General features: G+C 47.5%; 1 protein-coding gene across 2 annotated transcripts; it reads right to left on the reverse strand.

Moving 5' to 3' along the window:
- Window positions 1-3,236: 3,236 nt before the first annotated feature.
- On the reverse strand, window positions 3,237-21,334 carry C1qtnf2 (C1q and TNF related 2). Of its 2 annotated transcripts, XM_038328066.2 has the most exons (4): window positions 21,204-21,332; window positions 14,681-14,751; window positions 10,017-10,269; window positions 3,237-4,052 (listed from the first exon to the last, which is right to left on the reverse strand). In XM_038328066.2, exons 2-4 carry the CDS (start codon window positions 14,693-14,695, stop codon window positions 3,439-3,441), a joined length of 882 nt encoding a protein of 293 aa, XP_038183994.1. In that variant the 5' UTR covers window positions 14,696-14,751; window positions 21,204-21,332; the 3' UTR covers window positions 3,237-3,438. The 2 variants fall into 2 exon arrangements, with proteins under 2 accessions (XP_038183994.1, XP_038183993.1); XM_038328065.1 differs by lacking the exon at window positions 14,681-14,751 and having other exon boundaries at window positions 21,204-21,334.
- Window positions 21,335-21,697: the final 363 nt, after the last annotated feature.

A 21,697-nucleotide genomic window follows, 5' to 3' on the forward strand; every position in this document is an offset into this window, starting at 1 on the left:
CTGATGCTGCTTTGGAGGTCGAAATCAAGATCTGATGCCCAAATTGGTTCTGAGAGCATCTGGCCCAATCCTTCATTTTGTTGAAGCCACAAATGTTAAATGACACGGCCCAAACCAAACAAGGAGCCCAAAGACACTCAGGATTGGACCCCATTTTTGCTTTCCAAGAGCAGGTGCCCTGGTACTGTCTTAGGCTTTCTCTGCCAAGCCATACACAGGGTGCCCCACACTGCCCTGAGAACAAACAAACAGTAGGGAAAGGTGGGACTGATTTTATTCCTTTTCTTTTTTTCTTTTTTCTTTTTTGGTCTATTTTCAGCACTGGATCATGACCACCCTAGACCCTTGGCTGGAGACTCTCCCTTTTGTCTGGGCGTCTGAGTCTAAGAAACTGCTGCAGAGGCCTGCTGGTTTCTCCAGACGCCTGTGGTTTGTTGGAGGTTTGTGTGGTGGGTGTGCGCCCTCTAGCGGCACAAGTGAGGATGACATGCAGCAAGGAAGCCGTTTCTTCTTGTTATGGTGGGGTGGAGGGTGGGAATGGGACAGCGGTAGGTGGGGTGGGGTGGGGTGGGGGTGGGGTGAGGTGTCAAAACTGCAATGCAGCTTTGATGCAGTCTGTACTTGTAGAATTCTCTCCCTGCCTCCCTCCTTTCCTCCTTTACCTCACCAGAATCCCAGCTCTGTCAGATCCCATCTTTACCCAAATTTTGAATTTTGCTCTTTGCTTTTTCATTATTTTTGACTTATTAACATTCTGTATTAAAATATTACTGCTATTAAGTATTGAGGGTTTTTTTGACATTTAAATTTTATGTGTGAGATGGATGTTCATTCTCTTCTGTCTAATCTTGATTATAAGCCTGCATGGGAAGAGCCCTAGAACATGAAGTACAGCATGCATTCATCGGGACAAACTTAATGTCTGTCTTTCGGTCTAGACTGGATGCTCCCTGCAACGTTGTGATCAAAGTTGGGGGTCTCTGAGTTTCTACAGAAGGGGCCTTTCAAAGAGTATATTAATAAGGGAAGATCTTTGGACCAAAGACCATCTTATGGCATAAAGATGTGCCGTTCTGCTTCTTCTCCAGTGTCTACATAATGGCAAGACCCAAAGACAGTCCCAAGACCCTCAAGAAGAAACCTGGGATAGGATGAAAGATTACGGTCTCATTGTGTGGCCCTAGCTGGCTTGAAATTATAACAAATCAGATCAGGCTGTCCTCAAACTCATGGAGATCCACCTGCCTCTGCCTCCTGAGTTCTGGGATTAAAGGTGCTCACCATTGTGCCTGATAAAACAATTTTGTAAAGAAAGGAAAGGAATAAAAAACTGTTTTTGAATAAATGGAGGTGCCATTCCATCTCAGAGGCTGAACCATCTATGGGAGCCCTGGACAGGAACCTTGACGACATGTTGATATGTTTGGGCCCCAGAGTCCTGCCAGGTTTCTAGGCCTTTTCCTAGAAAATTTGTGACTCAGTGAGGAGGATTAAGTAAACCCTGTTTTATTAACAGTGGGACCACTCTCCCCAGGACCAGTCCAGGCGTTACTTGCTATTCCATGAGTATCCACCAGGGGGCAGTGAGAGCCAACTGCTTGAGAGTTAAGGCTCTATCAGGAAACGCTCTAGCAATTTGATCTTGGGCTCACACCAGCCTCTTGCGTGGAAGCTTCTTTAGCCCCGCACACTGAAAACAGTTGGACTAGGGAAGAGATACCTCAGTGCTATTCAATGCTGTCAGCAATGCAGGAATATCCTGGTCTACATCACTGACTGAGCAGTGGGGCAAAAAAACAAAACAAAACAAAACCCCCCACCCAGGTTCTTGAAGGACTGTACTCAGGCTCTGAAAAGGTTCAAGTTTTTCCCCATTATGTGTTGGTGGTGCAGGTCTTTAATCCCAGCACTCAGAAGGCCGAGGCAGGCAGATCTCTGTGAGTTTTGAGGCCAGCCTGGTCTATGGAGTGAGTTGCAGGACAGCCATGATACAGAGATACCCTGTTTCAGCAGCAGGGGGGCGGGGGGGAAGGGGCGGGAGGTATTCATACTCCCTCTGCATTCTGGTAATAATTTTTTTTGAGACAGTCTCACTCTCAGCCTAAACTGGCTTTGACCTCAATGCAATCCTCCTGCCTCAGCTGGTGGGATGCTGGAATTATGGCACAAGCTACCATACTCTGGGTAAATCCGTTTTCTTAAGTGGAAGGAACTGAGCTATTCCCATGAGGGTCTGTGTGATCTCTCCCTCCTAACTTTCCAATTCTTCTGACTTCAGTCAATCCCTCAAGCGTGCCCACTCTTCCCTGGGTGGCGAGGACATCTGTACCTGCAGGTAGATCATTTTGCTTGGGGGACCGTCCCTTCAAGTTCTCCCATTGCCCTTGGCCCTGCTTCAGTGCTTAGTTTTCCCATGCCCATATGATTTCTGATTTATAATGATTATAATTTGACCTATGGATTTTTGACTTTATGATGCTGCAAAAATAGCACACATGCAGTAGAAACCACCTGAAATTTTGATCTTTCCCTTTTGATAAGTATGTGCAGGAGGGAGTGGCCTTTGCAAGGCAGGGCATTGGCAGTGGGCGATCCCTGAGGGTGAGCAACTGCTCTGCCATGTGCCGTGTGGCCAGACCCTTATGTGTCCTGCTGAATGTATCTTCGACTGAACAATATTTTAAATGTACTGTGTTTCAGACATAATCCTACTGTAAGTCGAGGAACATCTGCTCTGGCTTGAAGAACTCCCGGGAGCTGTGGGAGTCAGGGGTGGGGGTGAGAGGGGTTTGTTCCTGGGCTGTGTGATGGTACAGGGCACTCATGTGAGTGAAAATCACTGAGTTTTCTGCTGAAAAAAAAAATCTATTCCTCTTTACAAGTAGATCTCAGAGATGAACTCTAAATAAAAATAAATATTTCAGCCACTCCCTTATGCCTTGCATATTTTCTGTTTGTGAATTGTATTTCCCATGAGAGTAGGAACTGTCTTACCAGTGGTGTATGTAACCTACAGAGTTTAGTTCAGAGCCTGTACCCTAAGATAATTAGTGAGCAAACAGATAAATAATGAAGCAAAAAGGCTGGAGAGATGGCTCAGAGGTTAAGAGCACTGACTGCTCTTCCAGAGGTCCTGAGTTCAATTCCCAGCAAACACATGGTGGCTCACAACCATCTATAATGAGATCTGGTGCCCTCTTCTGGCCTGCAAGTATACATGCAAGCAGAACACTGTATATGTAATAAATAAATCTTTAAAAAAAAATAATGAAGCAAAAGCTTGGATTTAATGATTTTTTTAAAAGCAGCAACAGAGGAGGCCAGCCCGGGAATGACGCTCCCAAAACTGCCAGACCCCAGTCCCAGTCCGAGGTCTTCCTTAGTCAGCACCCATCCCCAGAAACTCAGTCCCTGCCTGGAGGCTCAGCTCCAGCTTGTCTATACTTCATTGGGGTCTCCCTGGTCAGCATAGATGAGGAAGCCCGTGAAGAGGCTGTCGGTCCAGTAGGGGTCGTAGAAGAGTCCATTCTGCTCCGAGTAGAAGATCTGCAGCCAGACTTCGTCCCCCTCCTTGAGAGCCAGGATGGTAGAGCCCGAGGCCACGTCGTGGTTGCCTGTGTTGGCATCAAAAGTCCGAATGCGGTACTGGCCGTTGTGCACCAGGCCGATGGCCAGGTGCTTGTTGGCCAGTGTTATGTCATAGGTGAAGTAGTAGATGCCTGGCACGCCGCAGACGAACTTGCCGCTGGACGCATTGTAGTGGCCACCCTCATTCATCAGAATCTTGTCAAACTTGATGGGCAGCCGCTCGCGTGGATAGCTCTTGGTCACTGCCACCGAAAAGGCCGACTTGGCTCGACTGCTGCCGCAGCTGCAGGGGCCTGGGAGACCCGGTTCTCCTTTCTTGCCTTTAGGTCCTTTCTTGCCTGGTGTGCCATGCTTCCCTGGGGTACCGCTGACCCCCTTGGGTCCTCGAGGGCCAGCCCGCCCAATGGCCCCAGCTTTGCCCTTTGGTCCTTGTTTTCCACGGTTGCCTGTCCGGCCAGGTGGACCTGGAAGAGTGAACAGTTGGGTTTTATAAGGGACCTGTAAAACCGGGACAGAGCCCATGATGGAGGAGAATGAGAAGGGCTTTGGGACACAGGAGGGGACAAATGCTGAAGGCATGACCAGAGTTGCTTCTTCTTGGTCTTTTCAGGGAAACCAGGATTGTTACGCCTGTTGGAAGGCCCAGGAATCACGGCAGCAGAATAATTCACTGTGTTGGGAATGCAGCTCAGCTGATAGAGTGCTTGCTTAGCAAGCGTGAAGTCCTGGGTTCAATCCCCAACACTGCATAAAACTGCACACGGTGGCAAACTACACACTCCTGCATTCTTAGCACAGTGTGTGTGAGTGTGTGTGTGTGTGTGTGTGTGTGTGTGTGTGTATCAGGAGTTCAAGATCCTCTTGGGGCCAGGCGGTGGTGGCGCACGCCTTTAATCCCAGCACTCGGGAGGCAGAGGCAGGCGGATCTCTGAGTTCGAGGCCAGCCTGGTCTATAAGAGCTAGTTCCAGGACAGGCTCTAGAAACTACAGGGAAACCCTGTCTCGAAAAACCAAAAAAAAAAAAAAAAAAAAGATCCTCTTGGTTACAGAATGAGTTTGGGGCCAGCCTGGGCTACACCTGACTGACTCAGGAAAACAAAAAGAAGGAGGGAGATTTACATGCTATGTAAAAACCACTGTGGAGTCCACTTAGCCAAAACAACAAAGGGTGCCAGAAACTTCCAGGCTCCAGGGAAACGGCAATGTCACCGGTCCCTCTGTTCTCTCAGCACGCTGGACAGTGCCTGGCAAACACGGTCTAAACATTAAACATCAGCTGGTAAATCCTGCAGAACATTCCTGAATGTTTACTCAGAGAACACTTCTTGGTTTTTAATTCGAATATTTAATAAAATATACATTTTCTACAAACAGCATTTTTGGACCAATGATTCCATAGGAAGCATTTGTCCTTACTATTATTTAGCACAAAATTCTATTTTTTAGACGGTATCACGTGGCCTCGGGCTGGCGTGACCATGCTGCCAAGGTTTTAGAGCGTTGACTCTTCTACCTCCCAAATGCTGGGATTCCAGTATGAGCAACCAGGCCTGGCTCTTCAACACTTTTTAAGCAAAGCATATATGGAAGGGTGCTTGGCTTCTGCCTTAACGCAGCTGTGCATTGGCAGAATGGCAGGGCTGTGAAAAACGTGTCAAATGCCCATCAAAAGTCTTGTTCTCGAGAGGTTGTTGGTACTCACGAACATCTGAGCATCGCCAGACACAGGGCAACCATGGTTAAACACACTGAAGTGGAGGATGGGGGAAACTTTTTAGCAATTTTTTCCCCCAACAAGGTACTTTGCTTCCTCTGCGCAGCATGTAGGTATTTCTCTGGGTGATGGTTAATCTTGGTTGTCAACTCGATTGGATCTGAATCAGCCAGGAGACATGCCTCTTGGTAGGTCTGTGAGGGAAGGATTAAACTGGATGAGGAAGATGCTGCTTTAGAGTGGACAGCACCTCTGGCTGCGTCCCAGATTTAAAGAGATCTGAGGGAGAGGGTGCTGCTTCTGCCTGCCTGCCTTCACGCTCAGCTGGTGAGTGCACTCCATTGTAACTGCTGTCCTCTGCTGGTGAATGAATGCATCCATCCTCTTCAGATTGGGGCCCTCCATCCTTTGCTGACATTACCAGCCTCCAGGGGACTGAAGACTTGTGTTCCTCCAGGAATCCTCCCAGTTGTCATTGCCAGAATAGGACGGCTGAGGTATGCAGCCTTGTGGACTGAGCAGCTACTGAATTATCAGTCTTCCCTTTTTGCATATGGTCATTTTGGACTCTCCAACCCTTATTATGTAAGCTTATCTAAAAAATTCCGTTTGTCAACGAAGCTGGAAGAAGTTGGAGGTCTGAAGAGCACTTTGACATCAGACATGGAGATGCAGAATTTGGAGTTTGCCCTAGTGGCTTTTGTTCTTGCTTTGGTCCAGCATCTCTTCACCATACCCCCTTTCCTTCCCTTTCGCATGGTAATGTATGTTCCGCGTGCCACCGCATGTCGGAAGTATGTAGTCTGCTTTTTGATTTTGATTTTACGGTGGCATACAGTTAAGAGATGGCCTCAAGTCTCACAAGAGATTTTGGATTTTTTTTCAAACAATCTTAAGATTGAATTAATTTTGCATTATGATAAAGCTAAGTCTATGGGGGCCATAGAGGAGATAGTGGTAGTTTGAATGAGAATGGGCCCATAGGTTCATGTATTTTCATGCTTAGTGTGATGAGCTGTCAGGGAAAGATTAGAAGGCTCTTGAGGGAGAAGCAGTGCGGCCAGGGATGGCTTTGAGGTTTCAAAAGCCCACACTAGGCACTGTCTCTGTCTCTGTCTCTCTCTTCGTTTGTGGCCCAGAAGGTTTAAAGGTTGAGCTGTCAGCTGCTTCTCCAGCACCATGCCTACTGCTTGCTACCATGCTCCTCACCACAATGATAATGTATTAACCTTCTGAAACTGAAAGCAAGCCCCTAATTCTTCTTCTTCTTCTTCTTCTTCTTCTTCTTCTTCTTCTTCTTCTTCTTCTTCTTCTTCTTCTTCTTCTTCTTCTTCTTCTTCTTCTTCTTCTTCTCCTCCTCCTCCTCCTCCTCCTCCTCCTCCTCCTTCTTCTAGAGCTACCTTGCTGTCTTAGGTAAAGTTTCTATTGCTGCAATGAAACACCATGACAAAGTAGCTTGGGGAGGAAAGGGTTTATCTGGCTCACACTCCCACAGCACTGTTCATCACTGAAGGAAGTCAAGACAGGAACTCAAACAGGGCAGGAACCTGGAGGTAGGAGCTGATACAAAGGCCACGAAGGCTTGCTGTTTACTGGCTTGCTTCCTATGGCTTGCTTGCCTTGCTTTCTTATAGAACCCAGGACCACCAGCCCAGGGATGGCACCACCCACAATGGGCTGGGCCCTACCCATCAATCACTAATTAAGAAAATGCCTCCCAGGCTTGCCTGCAGCCCAATCTTATGGAGGTATTTTCTCAGTTGAGGTTTCCCCCTCTCAGATGACTTCAGTGTCCAAGCCGACATAAAACTATACAGCACATTCGGCCATGGAGTCTCTTCACAGCAATAGATAGAAGACAGCAATGCATGCTCATTCTATTGGTTTTGTTCCCCTAGAAAACCCTAATACACACTACATTTTAGCCCTGAGTTTACTGTCACACATTTAAACATTTATTACTTTAAATAGTTGGGAAATAAATCTCCTACTAGCATTTTCTTATTGAAAATCTAATTTTCAGGAGCCATTTTTCAAAATTTTCCCTTTACATTCATGAGTGTTTTTCTTGCATGTACATCTGTGTACCTCTTGTGTGTCTGGGGCCAAAGGCTAGAAAAAGGCATCGGCTCTCCTGGGACTGGAGTGATGGATGCATGTCAGCCACCACATGGGTCAAGGGACCCAAGCTCGGATGCTCTGAAGAGCAATTAGTGTTCTTAACCATGGAAACATCTCTCCTGCCAGGATCCATCTTTAAACTGTGTAAGTGGGACCCAGATACAGTGTCACGGTGAGGAGGAGTCCTCCTTAAACACGTCCCATCTTTCTCTCCCTTTCTAGACACAACCACTGTACATCAACCAGTGTGCACCCATCCCGACTTTTCTCTAGGTATCTAAACATACAAGGTGCGTTTACTTATACAGTTAACAAACAAAGGCGTGTTTACTTCTCATACAGTTAACATAAAAGACATTTACTTATACAATTAATAAATTAAATGAGCATAGGACGTTTAGGTCAGTGGTAGAGCACACGCTTAGTACCAAAAGGTGATAAATGACAGATAGAGAAAAAAAAAACACAAATAAGACTAGTCAAGTCCTTGATAAAAATGGAAATTAAGGGCTGGGGGCAAAGTTCATCCATCAAGAGCACTTGCATAGGATCAGAGTTCGGTTCCCAGCACCCACACTGGGCAGCTCTCAACAACCTGTATGTTGTGAAATTATCTTTTTGTACACTATAAAGATGTGTCACTTGGATTGGTTTAATAAAAAAACTGAACAGTCAGTAGCTCGGCAGGATTTTCGGGGCAGAGAGAATGCTGGGAAGGAGAAGGCAGAGTCACCAGCAGCTGGAGAGGAAGCAGGATAGGCAGTACAGAGTAAAGGCAACCAAGCCGCATAAAAGAATGTAGACTGAGAGATACGGGTTAATTTAAGTTATAAGAACCAGTGAGGAACACGCCTAAGCCAAGGCTGAGCTTTCGTAACTAATAATAAGTCTCTGTGTTATTTTTTGTGAGCCGGCGGCCCAAAGAAAAATCCGTCTATACCTGTAACTCTAGCTTCAAGTGCTTCAGTGTCCTCATTGGACCCCCTTGGGCATACACATACATATGAGCGTGTGCATGCACACACACACACACACAGGCACACACATGTACATGTGTTTATGCACACACACACAGGCACATAAATAAATAATGAAAATTTAAACACTGAGATAAACAAAAGCTAGGAGAAGGGGCAGAGGGAGCAGGAAGATGTGTGGCAGCCACTCTGGTTCAGCATTCTTTCCCAGTGATGCACTTAGGGAAGCGTGGCAGCAATCCTCTACCTTGCTGTTATTTGTGAGTGTTTTCTAACAGTCTTTGTTATCCTTTTATCCGGGCTCTTGTGGACTCACATACATTCGCCTACAGACCTCCCTGGGTCCAAGCATTTCCGCTATTGTCAGAAGTCTTTCCCTAGGAAGAGGTACATTTGGAGGAGTTGGTTTTATGTGATAGGAAACATCTTGGGTTTGGAATCTAAGTTCAAGAAATCAGGTGAGGGGCAAGTAACACCGGGACATTGATTGTCTTCAAGACTAGAGCTTCCCACAGTTCTTGCCACCCGCTCTGGTGAGGTAGGTACTGTTGATATTGTTGTTGTAGATATGGGGACACTGAGGTTAGGGGAGGTTAAGACACTATTCAAGGTTGTCCTCAGAGTTAAAGTGCTTGAAGCAATGACACGCTCATCTTCATCTTACTACCTGACTCTTAGTTTCCTCGTTTGAAACTTGGAATAATAAGGGCATTTGCTTTACAGGATGGTCTGATGAGTGACTTACTCAAAATGCCTTCTCAGTGTTAAAACACCATGTAAGAAAATGCTATCCTGGGGCTGGCAGGGTGGAGCATGTACTTAACTTGCACAAGGTCAGGGTTGGCTTCCTAGTATCAAGAACAGAAAACCGCTATAATCTCCCTGTGTTTCAGGTGTGCATTTGAGGATGCTGATCAAGAGCAGGGATGCAAGGTCAGAGCTAGAGGGAATGTCAAAGAGGAAGGAACTTAAAGACAGTATCTGCTCTGGTCCATGCCACCCCTCACCCCCGTGGGTTCCTGCGGGTCCCGGTGGGCTGTCAACTACAATAGAGTATCAAATACTTCCACTACCCACTCAAAAACATCCAGGGGTGGCATATGATTCAAACATGGCAAGTGGTGGTACAACATCTCCCTTTGAAAAGGTGAAAAAGGAGGTATGGATGAAGCCGTCAAAATGGAGACCTGAATGCACCGGATGCCATTTCAGAGCATCCGGCTTTAAAGGAGATGCAGCCGACATACAGGGAGAAGCAGAGCCCAGACAACAAGAGTTAAAAATCCAGGCCAAACCATTCCGGAAGCTCATCTCTCGGTCTTCGCAGTTTCGTGAGTCAAGTAATCTAATTTGGGCCTATTAATTGGGCTTCTGTCGCCTACAAACCAAGCCCTTTGAATAACAGCTCACAGGCTTAGCCACCCTCTCCTCCTCCTGCAATTCCAATGCTCTACAGCGGCAGGAACACAGGATTGAGTCTCCATTGTTCTCTTCCATTTGGTTATAAAGAAGTATCAATGAATGCTAGTTTGAGGAACTCTGAATCATCCCCGCCCCCATGACAGATGCTGTCAACTCTGGTTGGACAAGTGGGTAGGTATATACGGGTCTCTTACCTTCTTCTCCAGCATCCCCCCGGTCTCCATCCTGGCCGTCTTGGCCATCTTTACCAGGAAAACCCATTCTTCCCACCATTCCTGAGGATCCTGGTGCTCCTGGAGGGCCAGGGGGGCCTTGGGGACCAGGCAGACTGCAGACGAGTTGAGGGCCACCTTTCTGGAAGTCTCTTCGAGCAAAAGCACCAATCAGCGGGTCAGCAGCACACGGAAGGGCACAGGCCAGGAGCACCCAGGAGATCATGGTGGTCACCTGCGGGAGACAAAGGAGCTGTGGCAGGTGAGAGTGGACATGGTTCTGACACTCTCCTGGTCAATCCGAAGGCATCAGGAGGAGGCGGAGGCATAGATGCAGTTACATTTCTGCCTGTCTCTCTTTCCTGCATCATAGAAGACCATCTAGACAAGCCTGTGGGTTGTGACCCCTTTGAGGACTGGATGACCCTTTCATGGGGGTCACCTAAGATCATAGAGAAAACATAGATATTTACATTACAATTCATAACAGTAGCAAAATTACAGTTATGAAGGAACAATGGAAACAATTTTAAGGCTGGCGGTCATCACAGCATGAAGAACTGTATTAAAGGATTGCAGCACTAGGAGGGTTGAGAATCACTAATCTAGACAGTGCCACTGATTTATTTTGTTTTGTTTTGTTTCCTGAGACAGAGTGTCTCTGTGTGGCCCTACAGATCTGCCTGCCTCTGCCTCCCGAGTGCTGGGATTAGAGGCGTGCGCCACCACTGCCTGGCAGTGTCAGCATATTTTAAGGGCACATTTGGGTAGCTGAATCCTGTGCTCAGATACACTTTGCAGGGGTCTTGAGAGCGAGCCATTCATCATTAGGCTGTCATTTATCCAAGTAGCTGAAATGCAGAAAGAACCTACCCCGTCACCCAACAGCCCCAGTGACTGATGACCATGGCTTGGGTCAAATATGCAAATCGAGTTAGAAAAACGGGCACACTTTGATTGTTGCTGGTGATTTAGGCTGTTTCCTACGGGGACTTGGAGTTACAAATGAGAGGAGACGCGGGTTCAGCAACTGAGGGAGGGTGATTCCACATGAGGGTGGCAACCTCGGTACTGGAAGGCCCTGGTAACAACTCTTCTCTGGGTGCTTCTGGTGCCCAGGTCCACACTCAAGGCTCAGAGCTGACATTCTCACACCCCATCTCACAGTGCAACAGCCTTATGGAAAAGAGGCTCAGGGAAGCTAGGTGATGGGACTGGCTAGGTCATGTGACTAGCAGGCAGTAGACTGTGGCTTGATTCAGGCTACACAGCTCCAAAGATTGCCCCCTCCTACTCCAGGCTGGACCACCCTTAACGTTTGTGGCAATAGCATAAGCCCTCTAAGTATTAGTGTGGGGCATCCTGGGAGTTCCTCTTCTGCCCACGGACATGGTGCAGATACACACACTGGGGCTTGGAGTAGAAATCAGCGGCTTTGCTTAAGGCCTATCAACAAGCTAGATCTGATGCATTGTCACCAAAGGCCTCTTTGAGGTAGCTAGGACAGAGAACACACACGCTGGGCATGACTTCCTGTTATAGGGATGGCTCTCAGGGGTAACTTGCTTTGTGACCTCAGGCTAGCCCCTTTCCCTCTCTGACTCCTAGTTTCCCTACCTGATCAGCAAAAGGCTAGAAGAAATCAGTGGTCTTCAATCTGAAAGTCTACCAATCAGGTTGTGGAGGACGGGCTCGTGAAAATGCACCCACCCTCTAAATTTACATACTGTGCGAGAGTAGCTGGGGTGGGGCGGGGCTGCACAATTTGCTTTCGTAGTAAGTCTTTGAGGGTATCTGGGGCTGATGGTCATCCGAGTCCCTGTTTGAGACCCATCCTGCTCTGGTGTCGAGCCTTTCCATCTCCAGCCTTCCTTCTGGTTGTGGAGTTGAAGGCTGGCTGGCTCCATGGCCCCCACACAGCCTTTGACTATGCTAACAGAGCTCATTCAGGGTTCATGGGTGGCGGGGATGCTGAAGGCAGAGTGGGGACTTCGCTAAAGCTTTGGAGCTCAGGGCTCTTCCTGGGCCCTTCACCGGTCTCCCTCCACCCCCTTCCTTCCCACCCTGCTTTGGTCTTGATGCTGACAGCTACCCAGGCTTTGGGGCTGTCTTTGACTGTTCCCCTTGGAACAATCTGACCGCTTCTCAGCTCCTGGTCCACTCCGGGTTAGGACATTTTTTTTTCAGTACTTGAGAGTGAGCCCAGGGCTTCACCCATCTCCGGGAAGCTCTACATGTAGGCTGCACAGCCAGCTCCCTCTTTTTCCTTCTGAGACAAGGTCTCTCGAAGTCTCTCAGGCTAGCTTGAGCTCTCCTCGCTGATGCTAATTTATAAAGGGACAGAGGGACACAAGCATAGGTGACCATACTTGGTTGTATTCCGTGTGTGAGGCTTGCTCAGCATAATAAATCACGTGTGTTAATATGACACCAACGGCAGGTGTTTCTGGAAAACTGGACCAGACACCAATCAGACCCCTTTCTCTCTTTCCTCTTCCTGCTAAATGAGATGAGAGTTGTGGGAAACAGGCTGGTGTAATTTGGACCCCACCCCACTCCCACTCCTAGTTGGGCCTTGAACCCTGGGCCTCATGTGTGCTGGACAAATGCTCGGCCATTGAGCTATGTTCCGCAGCCCTGTTATTTAGGAGCAAATGCACACCCAGAGTCTTGCAGAATGGAAATGAATTTTCCAAGCAGTTTTAAACTGATCTGGAAATTCGTGACCTGTAAACATTTCAGATTAGCAAGAGAGAAAGGGAGGGAGGAGGGAGAGGGGGAGAAGAGAGGGAGGTAGAGTGACTTTTACAAGTATGCGCTAACTCCCAGAACAACTGAAGTCATGGCAAAGAGACAGCTAGCTGGAGTGGGCACAGGGGCATATCTACCACAGTGTTCTCTATTCTGCCCCAAAGCACAGCTACAAGGACCCTGAGAGGAAGAAACTTGCTCTTTCCAGTCTAATCTTCTCTGACAGAGAGGGGTCAATGGCTTCTCCATGACAGCTGGCTGGAGCGGGCCCCAGAGCCCAAGGGGCGGGCTGCTCTGGAACACACAGGGAGATGCTTTATTTTTATTTTTTTCTGGAGCTGGAGCCTGAAGGTTCCTGCAGCCCCACAGGCATTCCTGCAGCTAGAGCCAGGAATAGCTTTGGAAAGAAAGGCGGGGAACTAGCTCTGCTTCCAGGGCTAAAGGGAGAGAAGAGTTTCCTTGCTTCCCAGGCACCTCCAAGAAAAACAAGACTCCAAATAGCTCTGTTCCCCACTGGGCCCCATACTCACACTACCATCCACACTATGGCCCTGGGGAGAAAACCGGGAACTGGGATAGCATGCATGGAAAGCAGCACGCCCCCAAGCCATCTAGATGGAGCAACTCTCCGGCAGCCTTTTACATAAACATAGAGCCAACTTGGGGAGGGTGTCAAATCTTACTCCTTCAGTTAGAGATGACACTGGAGCAGAGATAAACTGATATTATTAAGCATCCCCAATGTTTCAGGGTCTACACGAAGCTTTTTACCTGCATCGTATTATTGGAAAGGTACACTAAGCTTTACAAAGGCAAAAATCATCCTCGTGATCAAAGGAGGAAAGTGAAGCTCTAGGAGGTAAAGTGGCTTCCCCATTGCCACGCCATCAGGGAGTAGGCTCTACCCATGGTCAACTATCTCTAGTGACCATGCTTACCCCATATTACCTCTCTCCCTTCTGCAGCTTTCTCCAGCACCCAGAGAGGCAAGTAGTTAGTGGCAGAAGTTATATTTGAACTTGGCATTGGCTACCCCTGATATACCAATGCTTTCCACGTTGTCAGCATTGCTTAGATGTTTTTTCTTCCAAGCATCCCAAATCATAGAAGAGACCTTGAAGCACACACCGAAGCCACAGGTGTGATATGTTGTATTCTATTTTACAGCTTTATACGCATGCACACCACATGACTTTGAAAACATCCAAGTGATATTTCTGCTTTCTCAGGACACTCTGGTAATCAGATACTCGAGGACAACCTCTCGTCCTCTGGGGTGTGGTGGTGCACACCTGTGATCCCAGCACTTAGGTAGAAGCCGACAGATCAGGAGTTCAAAGTCATCCTCAGATATTTAAGAACTATCTGCCTGGGGGCTGGAGAAATGGCTCAATGGCTAAGAGTGCCTTCTGCTTTTCCGAAGGACCTGGGTTCGATTCCCAGCATCTATACGGGGCAAGCTCACACCATCTATAACTGCAGGGCATCCAATGTCATCCTCACCTGGCATCCGAGGGTTTCCTCATATATGAGGTAGGTGTGTACACACACACACACACACACACACACACACACACACACACACACACAGCTCTTAAAAAAGAAAACTAGCTGATTAATACATGTTTGAGACTCAGAGAGTCCATAGAAAGAGAAAAGGAGTCTAAATGCCGGAGGGCATGGAAATCACTCATTCAAGCAACTTTTCTCTTCCATCTGCTTTTTCTTACCTGACTCAGCCAGAAATTCACCTTTGGATTGCTCAGACAAATATCTGCCTTTTTGTTCCTGTCTCTGGGGCTGTGCTTGCAGAATGCCACACATACAGCAAACATTCCACAAAGAAGGGTTCAATTGGTTAGAAAAAGAAATTAACCGTTACTGCCCCCCCTTACCTTAAATAGTGTCATCTAAATTGTTCTTCCTGGCTATGGGTTGGGAAGGAGGCCTTCATCAAGTCTTCTTGCTAAAGCGGAAAGTAATGATGAATTAAATCCCAGAAATGGAATTATGAGGTGTTAAACTTGGATGTGTTCTGAAGTCTGGTTTTAATCTGTCCCATCCTGAGCTTCTAGCCGCTCAGGAAAGTAGCTAGTGATTCATGAGTATGCATGTTCCAGGAAAGCCCTGGGAGCCCATGGCTCCAGCCTGGAGCCCACTGTAGGGCAAGAGCCGTCTCCCTCCACACTTCACAGGACATAGCCTCTGGCTCATTCTTGAGGGCCTTCTGTCGATGTCGTGACTTGAGAAGGGGCAGAGGTGGGGATATTGGCCTTCCCTGTATTTTTCTGGAATGTGGTTGCAAGCGCAAACGCCAGGAATGCTTTTCTGGGCCTTGAGTGAGGCCGTGAGGCCCAGTGCTGATCAGGCTTTGCGCGAAGATCAGAAGATCTCAAATGGACAATTCTTTTCTCAGTGGTAAAGAACCCCGTAAAATCAAGTCACTTGTTTTCTTAACCATTTCATGGATACAATGCCATTTTTAATTCACAGAGTCTGTGTCAAGAATGAGACTACATCTCTAAACATCCAATCCCGGGGTAGATGCACTAAACACTGCAGGTGACTACCTGTTCCCCCTCCTACCCTGCTCCCCAGAAGTCCTCTCAGTTGCCCACCTTACCTTTGAAACCTTAGGTCTAGTCTCATCTCCTTGGGAACACTGCCTACAGTCTAAGGTATCTGACCCACAATGCACTTGGGCTGCCCTGCTCTGCCTTTCAAGGCACACCACCATATTGTGGCGATGATTTACTTCTGTCTCCTCCTAGTGGGAGATCTGGGGAAGTGGGGGCCTTGCCTGTCTCTGTCTTTAACACTGGAGCCTAGTACAGTGTCACATATACTGTATGTTCAATATGAGTTAAGAGACCTTGGATACAGTGGTCACTCATAATTCATGAAATACCAACAGGGTTTTGATACACTTGTGGCTGACAAAGTCACACTTAACTACTACTAAGAATGTAGAGACCCAAGCGCTAAAACTGCAGTTCAGTTGAGGCTCACAGTCCCCACCTCCACCAGGAGACCCTGGAGTGCTGCCCTGCCTTGCCTTATCATCAGTGGAAGAGGACGTCCAGATCGGATCCAATGGGGCAGTTCTCCCTATGTACAGCTGTAGAAGGCACAGGCTGGTGGCTGGGGTTAAAGAGAGCTTGCTTGCAGATGGATGAAGACTGTTGAAAAATTTGCTTTGATGGCAGTGAGAATTCTCTAATGGAAAACACCCTGCCTTCCCTAATTCCAGGAAGCAAATTGGAAGCAGTCCTCTCCCAGTTTCTCCGAATGCTGAGGTGGCCTGGAAGAGAGGGGCTGGCTGCAGCTCTTACAGAGCTCTCAGGACATCCCCTTTTCTGGAACCTCAAGTTTGGGTTGGAAACGGAATTACCCAGAAGAAAGAGAGACAGAGGATTTCAAAGTGAATAAAGAGAGTTGAAAAGCAGGGGGGTCTTCTTGCTGAGAAATGTTTTAATTCCTCCCGTTTTTCTCCCTCCCCACTCTTGGCTCTGCCTAGAAACAGAGGTCTAAAGATAAATTATGACCTAATGAGAGGTCTCAGGAGCTAGGATCTGGCTGTGCTTGTCTCAGCAAGCATTTCTGAAGGCACACAGGAAGTCAGTCTTGGAAATAATATTGAAGGATCCCATTTTCATCTATGTATACTGCGGGACCTTCAAAATCAACATATGTAACATTCACCATGGTGGGCAGCGCAGATCAGCCCTTTGGCCCAGGCTGCTTCAGGTGTGAACCTCCACCAAAGAACCTGCTACAGGAGTCAAGGGGTGGAGCCAGCCTCCTGGTCATTGAAATGGAGACCAGCAAGCTCCACCCTGCCTGTGGCTATTGCACCAAGTGGAGGACAAAGGAGGGCAGCAAAGGAGAAGGACGCAGTTGCTGAGTGGGATATGAAGGGTGTTTGTACTTTTGTCTTCATGTTGCCAGAGGGTCTGCTTTGGCATGGCAAACGTGTATGGTGAGAAGAATAATTGGACGAGCATTGTCCAATAGGGAAAGGACACAAGCCATAAACAACATTTAAAATTATCTCATGGTCACATTAAAAAGGCAAAGAGAAGCAGGTGAAATTAACTTCAGTGTTATTTAGGTCAATGTGCCATGCCATTTGAACATACAAGCTTCAAAAAAATCATTAGTGAGACGTTTTATAACCTAAAACCTTTTAAAGTGTATTTTATTTTTATTTTATGTGTATGGGTGTTTTACTTGCATGTATGTATTTGCACCACATGTGTGTCTGGTGCCCATGGAGGCTAGAATAGGGATACGGAAACATCAGAACTGGAATACAGACTGGAATATAGACATCCACTGTGGGAGTGCTAGGAACTTAACCTGAATCCTTTGGGAGAGCAGTCAGTGCTCTTAACGGCTGAGCCGTCTCTCCAGTCCCATAGCTTGCCACACTTAATTAACACTAACTTTTGAAATCCTGTGAGGTTCTTCACACTCATGACTCAATTTTAATATTATTTATTAATGCCCATTGATTGATTGATTGTGTCTATATTTGTGTATCTGTGTGTGTTTGCACATTGCACAGTGCATCACAGTGTGCATGTGGAGGTTAGTGGTGTGTTCTTTCCTTCTTCCATGAGGATTTTGGTTGAACTCAGGTTGGCAACATCCACATGGCAGCCCTCTGTGGCTAGCATTTCAGGGGCTCCAGCTCCCTCTTCTGGCTTCCATGTAAATGGTGCACATACCTACATTTGTGTAAAATACACAAGACAGTTGCTCTCCAGACAAGCCGTACTCTAAAGAAGGTTGTAAGCAGCAAGCTTACATTTCAGTTTCTTTAAGAATACAACGTGGAAGAACAGGATGATAGAGGCTGAAAACAGCCTTGTCACTGAGGAAATTCTATCTGGGCGAGAGTCATCAGCTGGAGTTTGGGGAGATGGTTCAGTGGGTAAAGCATTTTTCTATGCTTGTGTGAAGAAGGCCTAAGTTCAAATCCCTAAAACTCAGGTAAAGCTAGAGACAGAAGTGTGAGTCTCTAATGCCAGTGCTCCTATAGTAAGATGGGAAGTGGAGACCTAGGACACCTGGGAAATTCACAGGACAGCTAGAAGCAAGCACGAGACTGAGTGCCAAACAAGGTGGAAGGTGAGGCTCGACACCTGAGGTTGTCCTGTGCCTTCTGCATGCACACTGTCACATGGGCATGTGTGCAAGACCAGCTTCAGTATCCACTGAGTTGCCCTCCTGGTACCATCCTATATCCCTCTGTTTCTTTCACGTCTCTGTTCCTCCTACCTAACATTTCTGATCCTCAAGCCCCTACTCTGGAAGGAATGAACCCATCGTTGCTGCACCATGGCAGAAGTCACCCCAAAAAGGTGGCTTATGACAGATGGCAGCCCAATGTGGCATTTGTGACAGGTATGTCCACCCTCAGGCATGTGAACATGCAGAGAGAGAGGAAGAGAGGGGAAAACCCCTTGAATTTCTGGGGAATCTGGCATCCTGCAGGCCCTGTACTTCTCTTCACAGTACTAAGAGCCTGATTTATTTTATCTTATTTTCTTTAAAAAGAAAACAAACTATCTTTTTTCATTTTACATAACAATCCCAGTTCCCACTCCCTCCTATCCTCCCATTCCCTCCACACCCCTCCCATTCACTCCTCAGAGAGGGTAAGACAAATTGCTTTGGGGAAGGTCCAAGACCCTCCCTAATATATCTAGGCTGAGCAAGGTATCCATCCAAAGAGACTGGGTTCCTCCAAAGGCCAGTACAAGCAGTAGGGATATATCCTGGTGTCATTGCCAGTAGCCCCACAGTCTGCTCCAGCCATATGTCTGTCACTCATATTCAGAGGGTCTAGTTTGGTCCTATGCTGGTTCCTTCCCTGAATGGTTAGAATTGGTGAGCTCCCATTAGCTCAGATTAACTGTTTCAATAGGTGTCCCCATCATGGTCTTGACCTCTTTGCTCATATTCTCACTTCTTCCACTCTTCAACTGGACTTTGGGAGCTCAGCCCAGTATTCCTCTGCGGGTCTCTGCCTCTAAGAGTCTGATTTTGGCATCTCCACTTTGCAGAAGACAAAACAGAGCCCAGAAAAATGGAAAACTATTTTCCCGTGTCAAGAATATCTGGGGGAACCAGCCCTGCCAATGCCAAACCCAGAGGTCATGGTCCTCCATCTTCGCCCCTTCACTAGCAGGAGGAACCCTAAGAGGTTAGTGATGTTAGTGATGATCAGGGACGTATGCAGAGAAATTGGCCATTTACAGAAGAGGACACATCTGGGGGAGGACCATTGGCTTTAGAAAGGGTTTGGCACAGAATTGCTTTCAAAACTGGACTGACAATAGCAGGGGATTAACTGAGCAATTTAATTTGTGTAGAGTTCCTCTCATGGAGGTCAATGCAGTTTTCAGGGCTCTGACTGGCAGGAAAAAGTTGGGGAACTTTGAGCATCAGTCTGGTACCCCTTAGGGAGCACTGGGGAGTAGGAAGCATCGGTACCAGAGTATAGAAGAGATGCCCAGTCAGCAGGGTTAGGATTAGACAGGGAAGGATGTAGAGACAAAAAGCGCTTTCTTGGGCTGGGGAACAATACTAGCATGAGGACCTGATTTTGATCCCCAGAAACCACATAAAAAAACAAACAAGACACAACAAATGTCCAGTATGGTGAAATGTACTTGTAATTTCATCCCTAGAGAAGTAGAGACAGGCAGATCTCTGGGACTCCCTGGCTAGCCAGCCTAGTTTACTTGGTGAACTCCAAGCCATCCACTTCCGACTAGGGATGTATGGGGTGGGCAGCATCTAAGGGACAACAGCTGAGATTGTCCCCTGACCTCTACGTTACTCAAATGCACGTGTACTCACCAGCACACACACACACACACACACACACACACACATGCATCATGCATACATGCACATGCACACACACATTTTCTTGGGTGTAAAATTCTTACTACTGCATAGAGACAGAATAGCTTCAAAGATGACTTTGAGCTTGTGTAAAGAATTCCAATTCACCCGTGCAATGGCACACTACGGAAACACGTCTGATGTCCCTGACAGGACCCGAAAAGGACATCACACATCTGAATGTGCTGCACTAGTTCAATTAGAAGAAAAGGCAGAGGTGATGTCCAGAGAGATGTGTAGAGGGGCTGAGTTAGTTGGTGGTAGAAAGCTGAGTCATGCAATCAGCAGACAACAAAAAATCCCATGCAGAAGGGAGAGCATAAATAAAGCCAAGAGAAGAGAGGGTTTTAATAATGCTAAATGACATTGTCACCATTAGTGCTGCTGGTCAGTCTCTGGCTGTGGACAGTCTCTGGCAGATGGTCACTTACGGGAAATATATCTGAAAGCTTGCAAACCAGGCCGTTCTGTGGTGCAGAACAGAGAGGCACCACACCGAGATGGGTAAAGGCTTTCTTGTGTGATGGACAGGAAGGACTGGGCTGGGAGCCACTGCCAAGCCACATAAATGAGGCTTGGGTGCAGGGGCTGTGGCTCTGCAGGTAGAGTGCTTGCTTAGCATACACAAAACCCTGGGTTCCATCCCCAGCACTGCACAATCTGATGTGGTGGTGCACACCTGCAGTCCCAGCACTCAGTAGGCAGAAGCAGGAGGATCAGGAGGAGTCAAAGGTCATCCTCAGCTACATAGTGAGTTCGAGGCTAGACTGGGCTGCAGGAGGCCCCGTCTCCAACAAAACAAAGACAAGACTTAGAGACAAGCAGTTTGAGGAAAGAGGGACAGAGGAGAGAACTGTGGGAAACTTGATTTATTTTTTTGACCATCATTTACATTATTTTATCTGAGTTCAGTCTACCCCCTATTTTAATGTATTTAGAGAAATATCCAGAATAAATGAGATAATGGGCCCAATTAATGTTAACCCTGTGAATCCGGGTATTGGACTCAGACATAAAGGGTTAAGGATCTTTGCCATCTGTGAAACCCTGATCCTGTCCTTAAAGTAACTGAGTCAAAGAAAGAGAGAGAGAGAGAGAGAGAGAGAGAGAGAGAGAGAGAGAGAGAGAGAGAGAGAGAGAGAGAGAGAGAGAGAGAGAGATATTGAGAGAGAGAGGGAGAGAAAGAGAGAGAAAGATTGAGAGAACTCGTTGTCATGGAAACGAAAGCGCACAAGTTCAAGGCCCGAGGACTTGGCACCAAATAGGTGCTCAGTAAACCACAAGGCTCTTTTCCTTCTTAACCCGTGAGCCACCAGGTGCATCCTGGCATATGGCAGGCTCTTTAGAAAGCTTTGAATTCCGGCTGTAATGACCAAGTTACAGGGGTAGAGGCCCTTCCCCATCCCGGGGCGAGTTCTCTGCTACCTCATCTCGCGCCTACAGCATCCAAGGTCTCTCCAGGTCCTCCCCACTCTCTACCCTGCAGGACACGACACTCACCCTCTCTACCCCGCGCCACGTCCAGCTCTGGTGGTGCTCGGTCCTGCCTTCAGCGACTGCAGATGAGGGGCCGCAGGCATAGTTTTCCCATCCCGTCATGGGAGGGAGCGCCTTCCTTCCCGGTCACGTGCGCTGGCCAGCAGCTGGCGCTCTTTATCCCTTCGGATTTGAGAAAGACTTCCAGCGTCAGGGACAACTTGGGTGTGCCGATGCATGCATGCATGTAGAAGTTGCCAGAGTAGTTTATAGTACTTGAGTCATGGTTACTGGTATGTTTGCCAGTATCTGCAGAACCATCTGTATGTACAAGTGGTGGATCCGAGGCTGTCAGGAGAGAGCATTTCCAAGCATTTCGAGTATGCGTGTACTCCAGAGTGATTACACGTTATGCATACACATCTAATAGTGTGTGTGTGTATGTGTGCGCGCACACACACATACATAGGTCATGCACACAAACATGCATCAGACCCTAGCATGCACATGTGCAGACA

Source organism: Arvicola amphibius, chromosome 4 (assembly GCF_903992535.2).
Source record: "Arvicola amphibius chromosome 4, mArvAmp1.2, whole genome shotgun sequence".
Lineage (NCBI taxonomy): Eukaryota > Metazoa > Chordata > Mammalia > Rodentia > Cricetidae > Arvicola > Arvicola amphibius.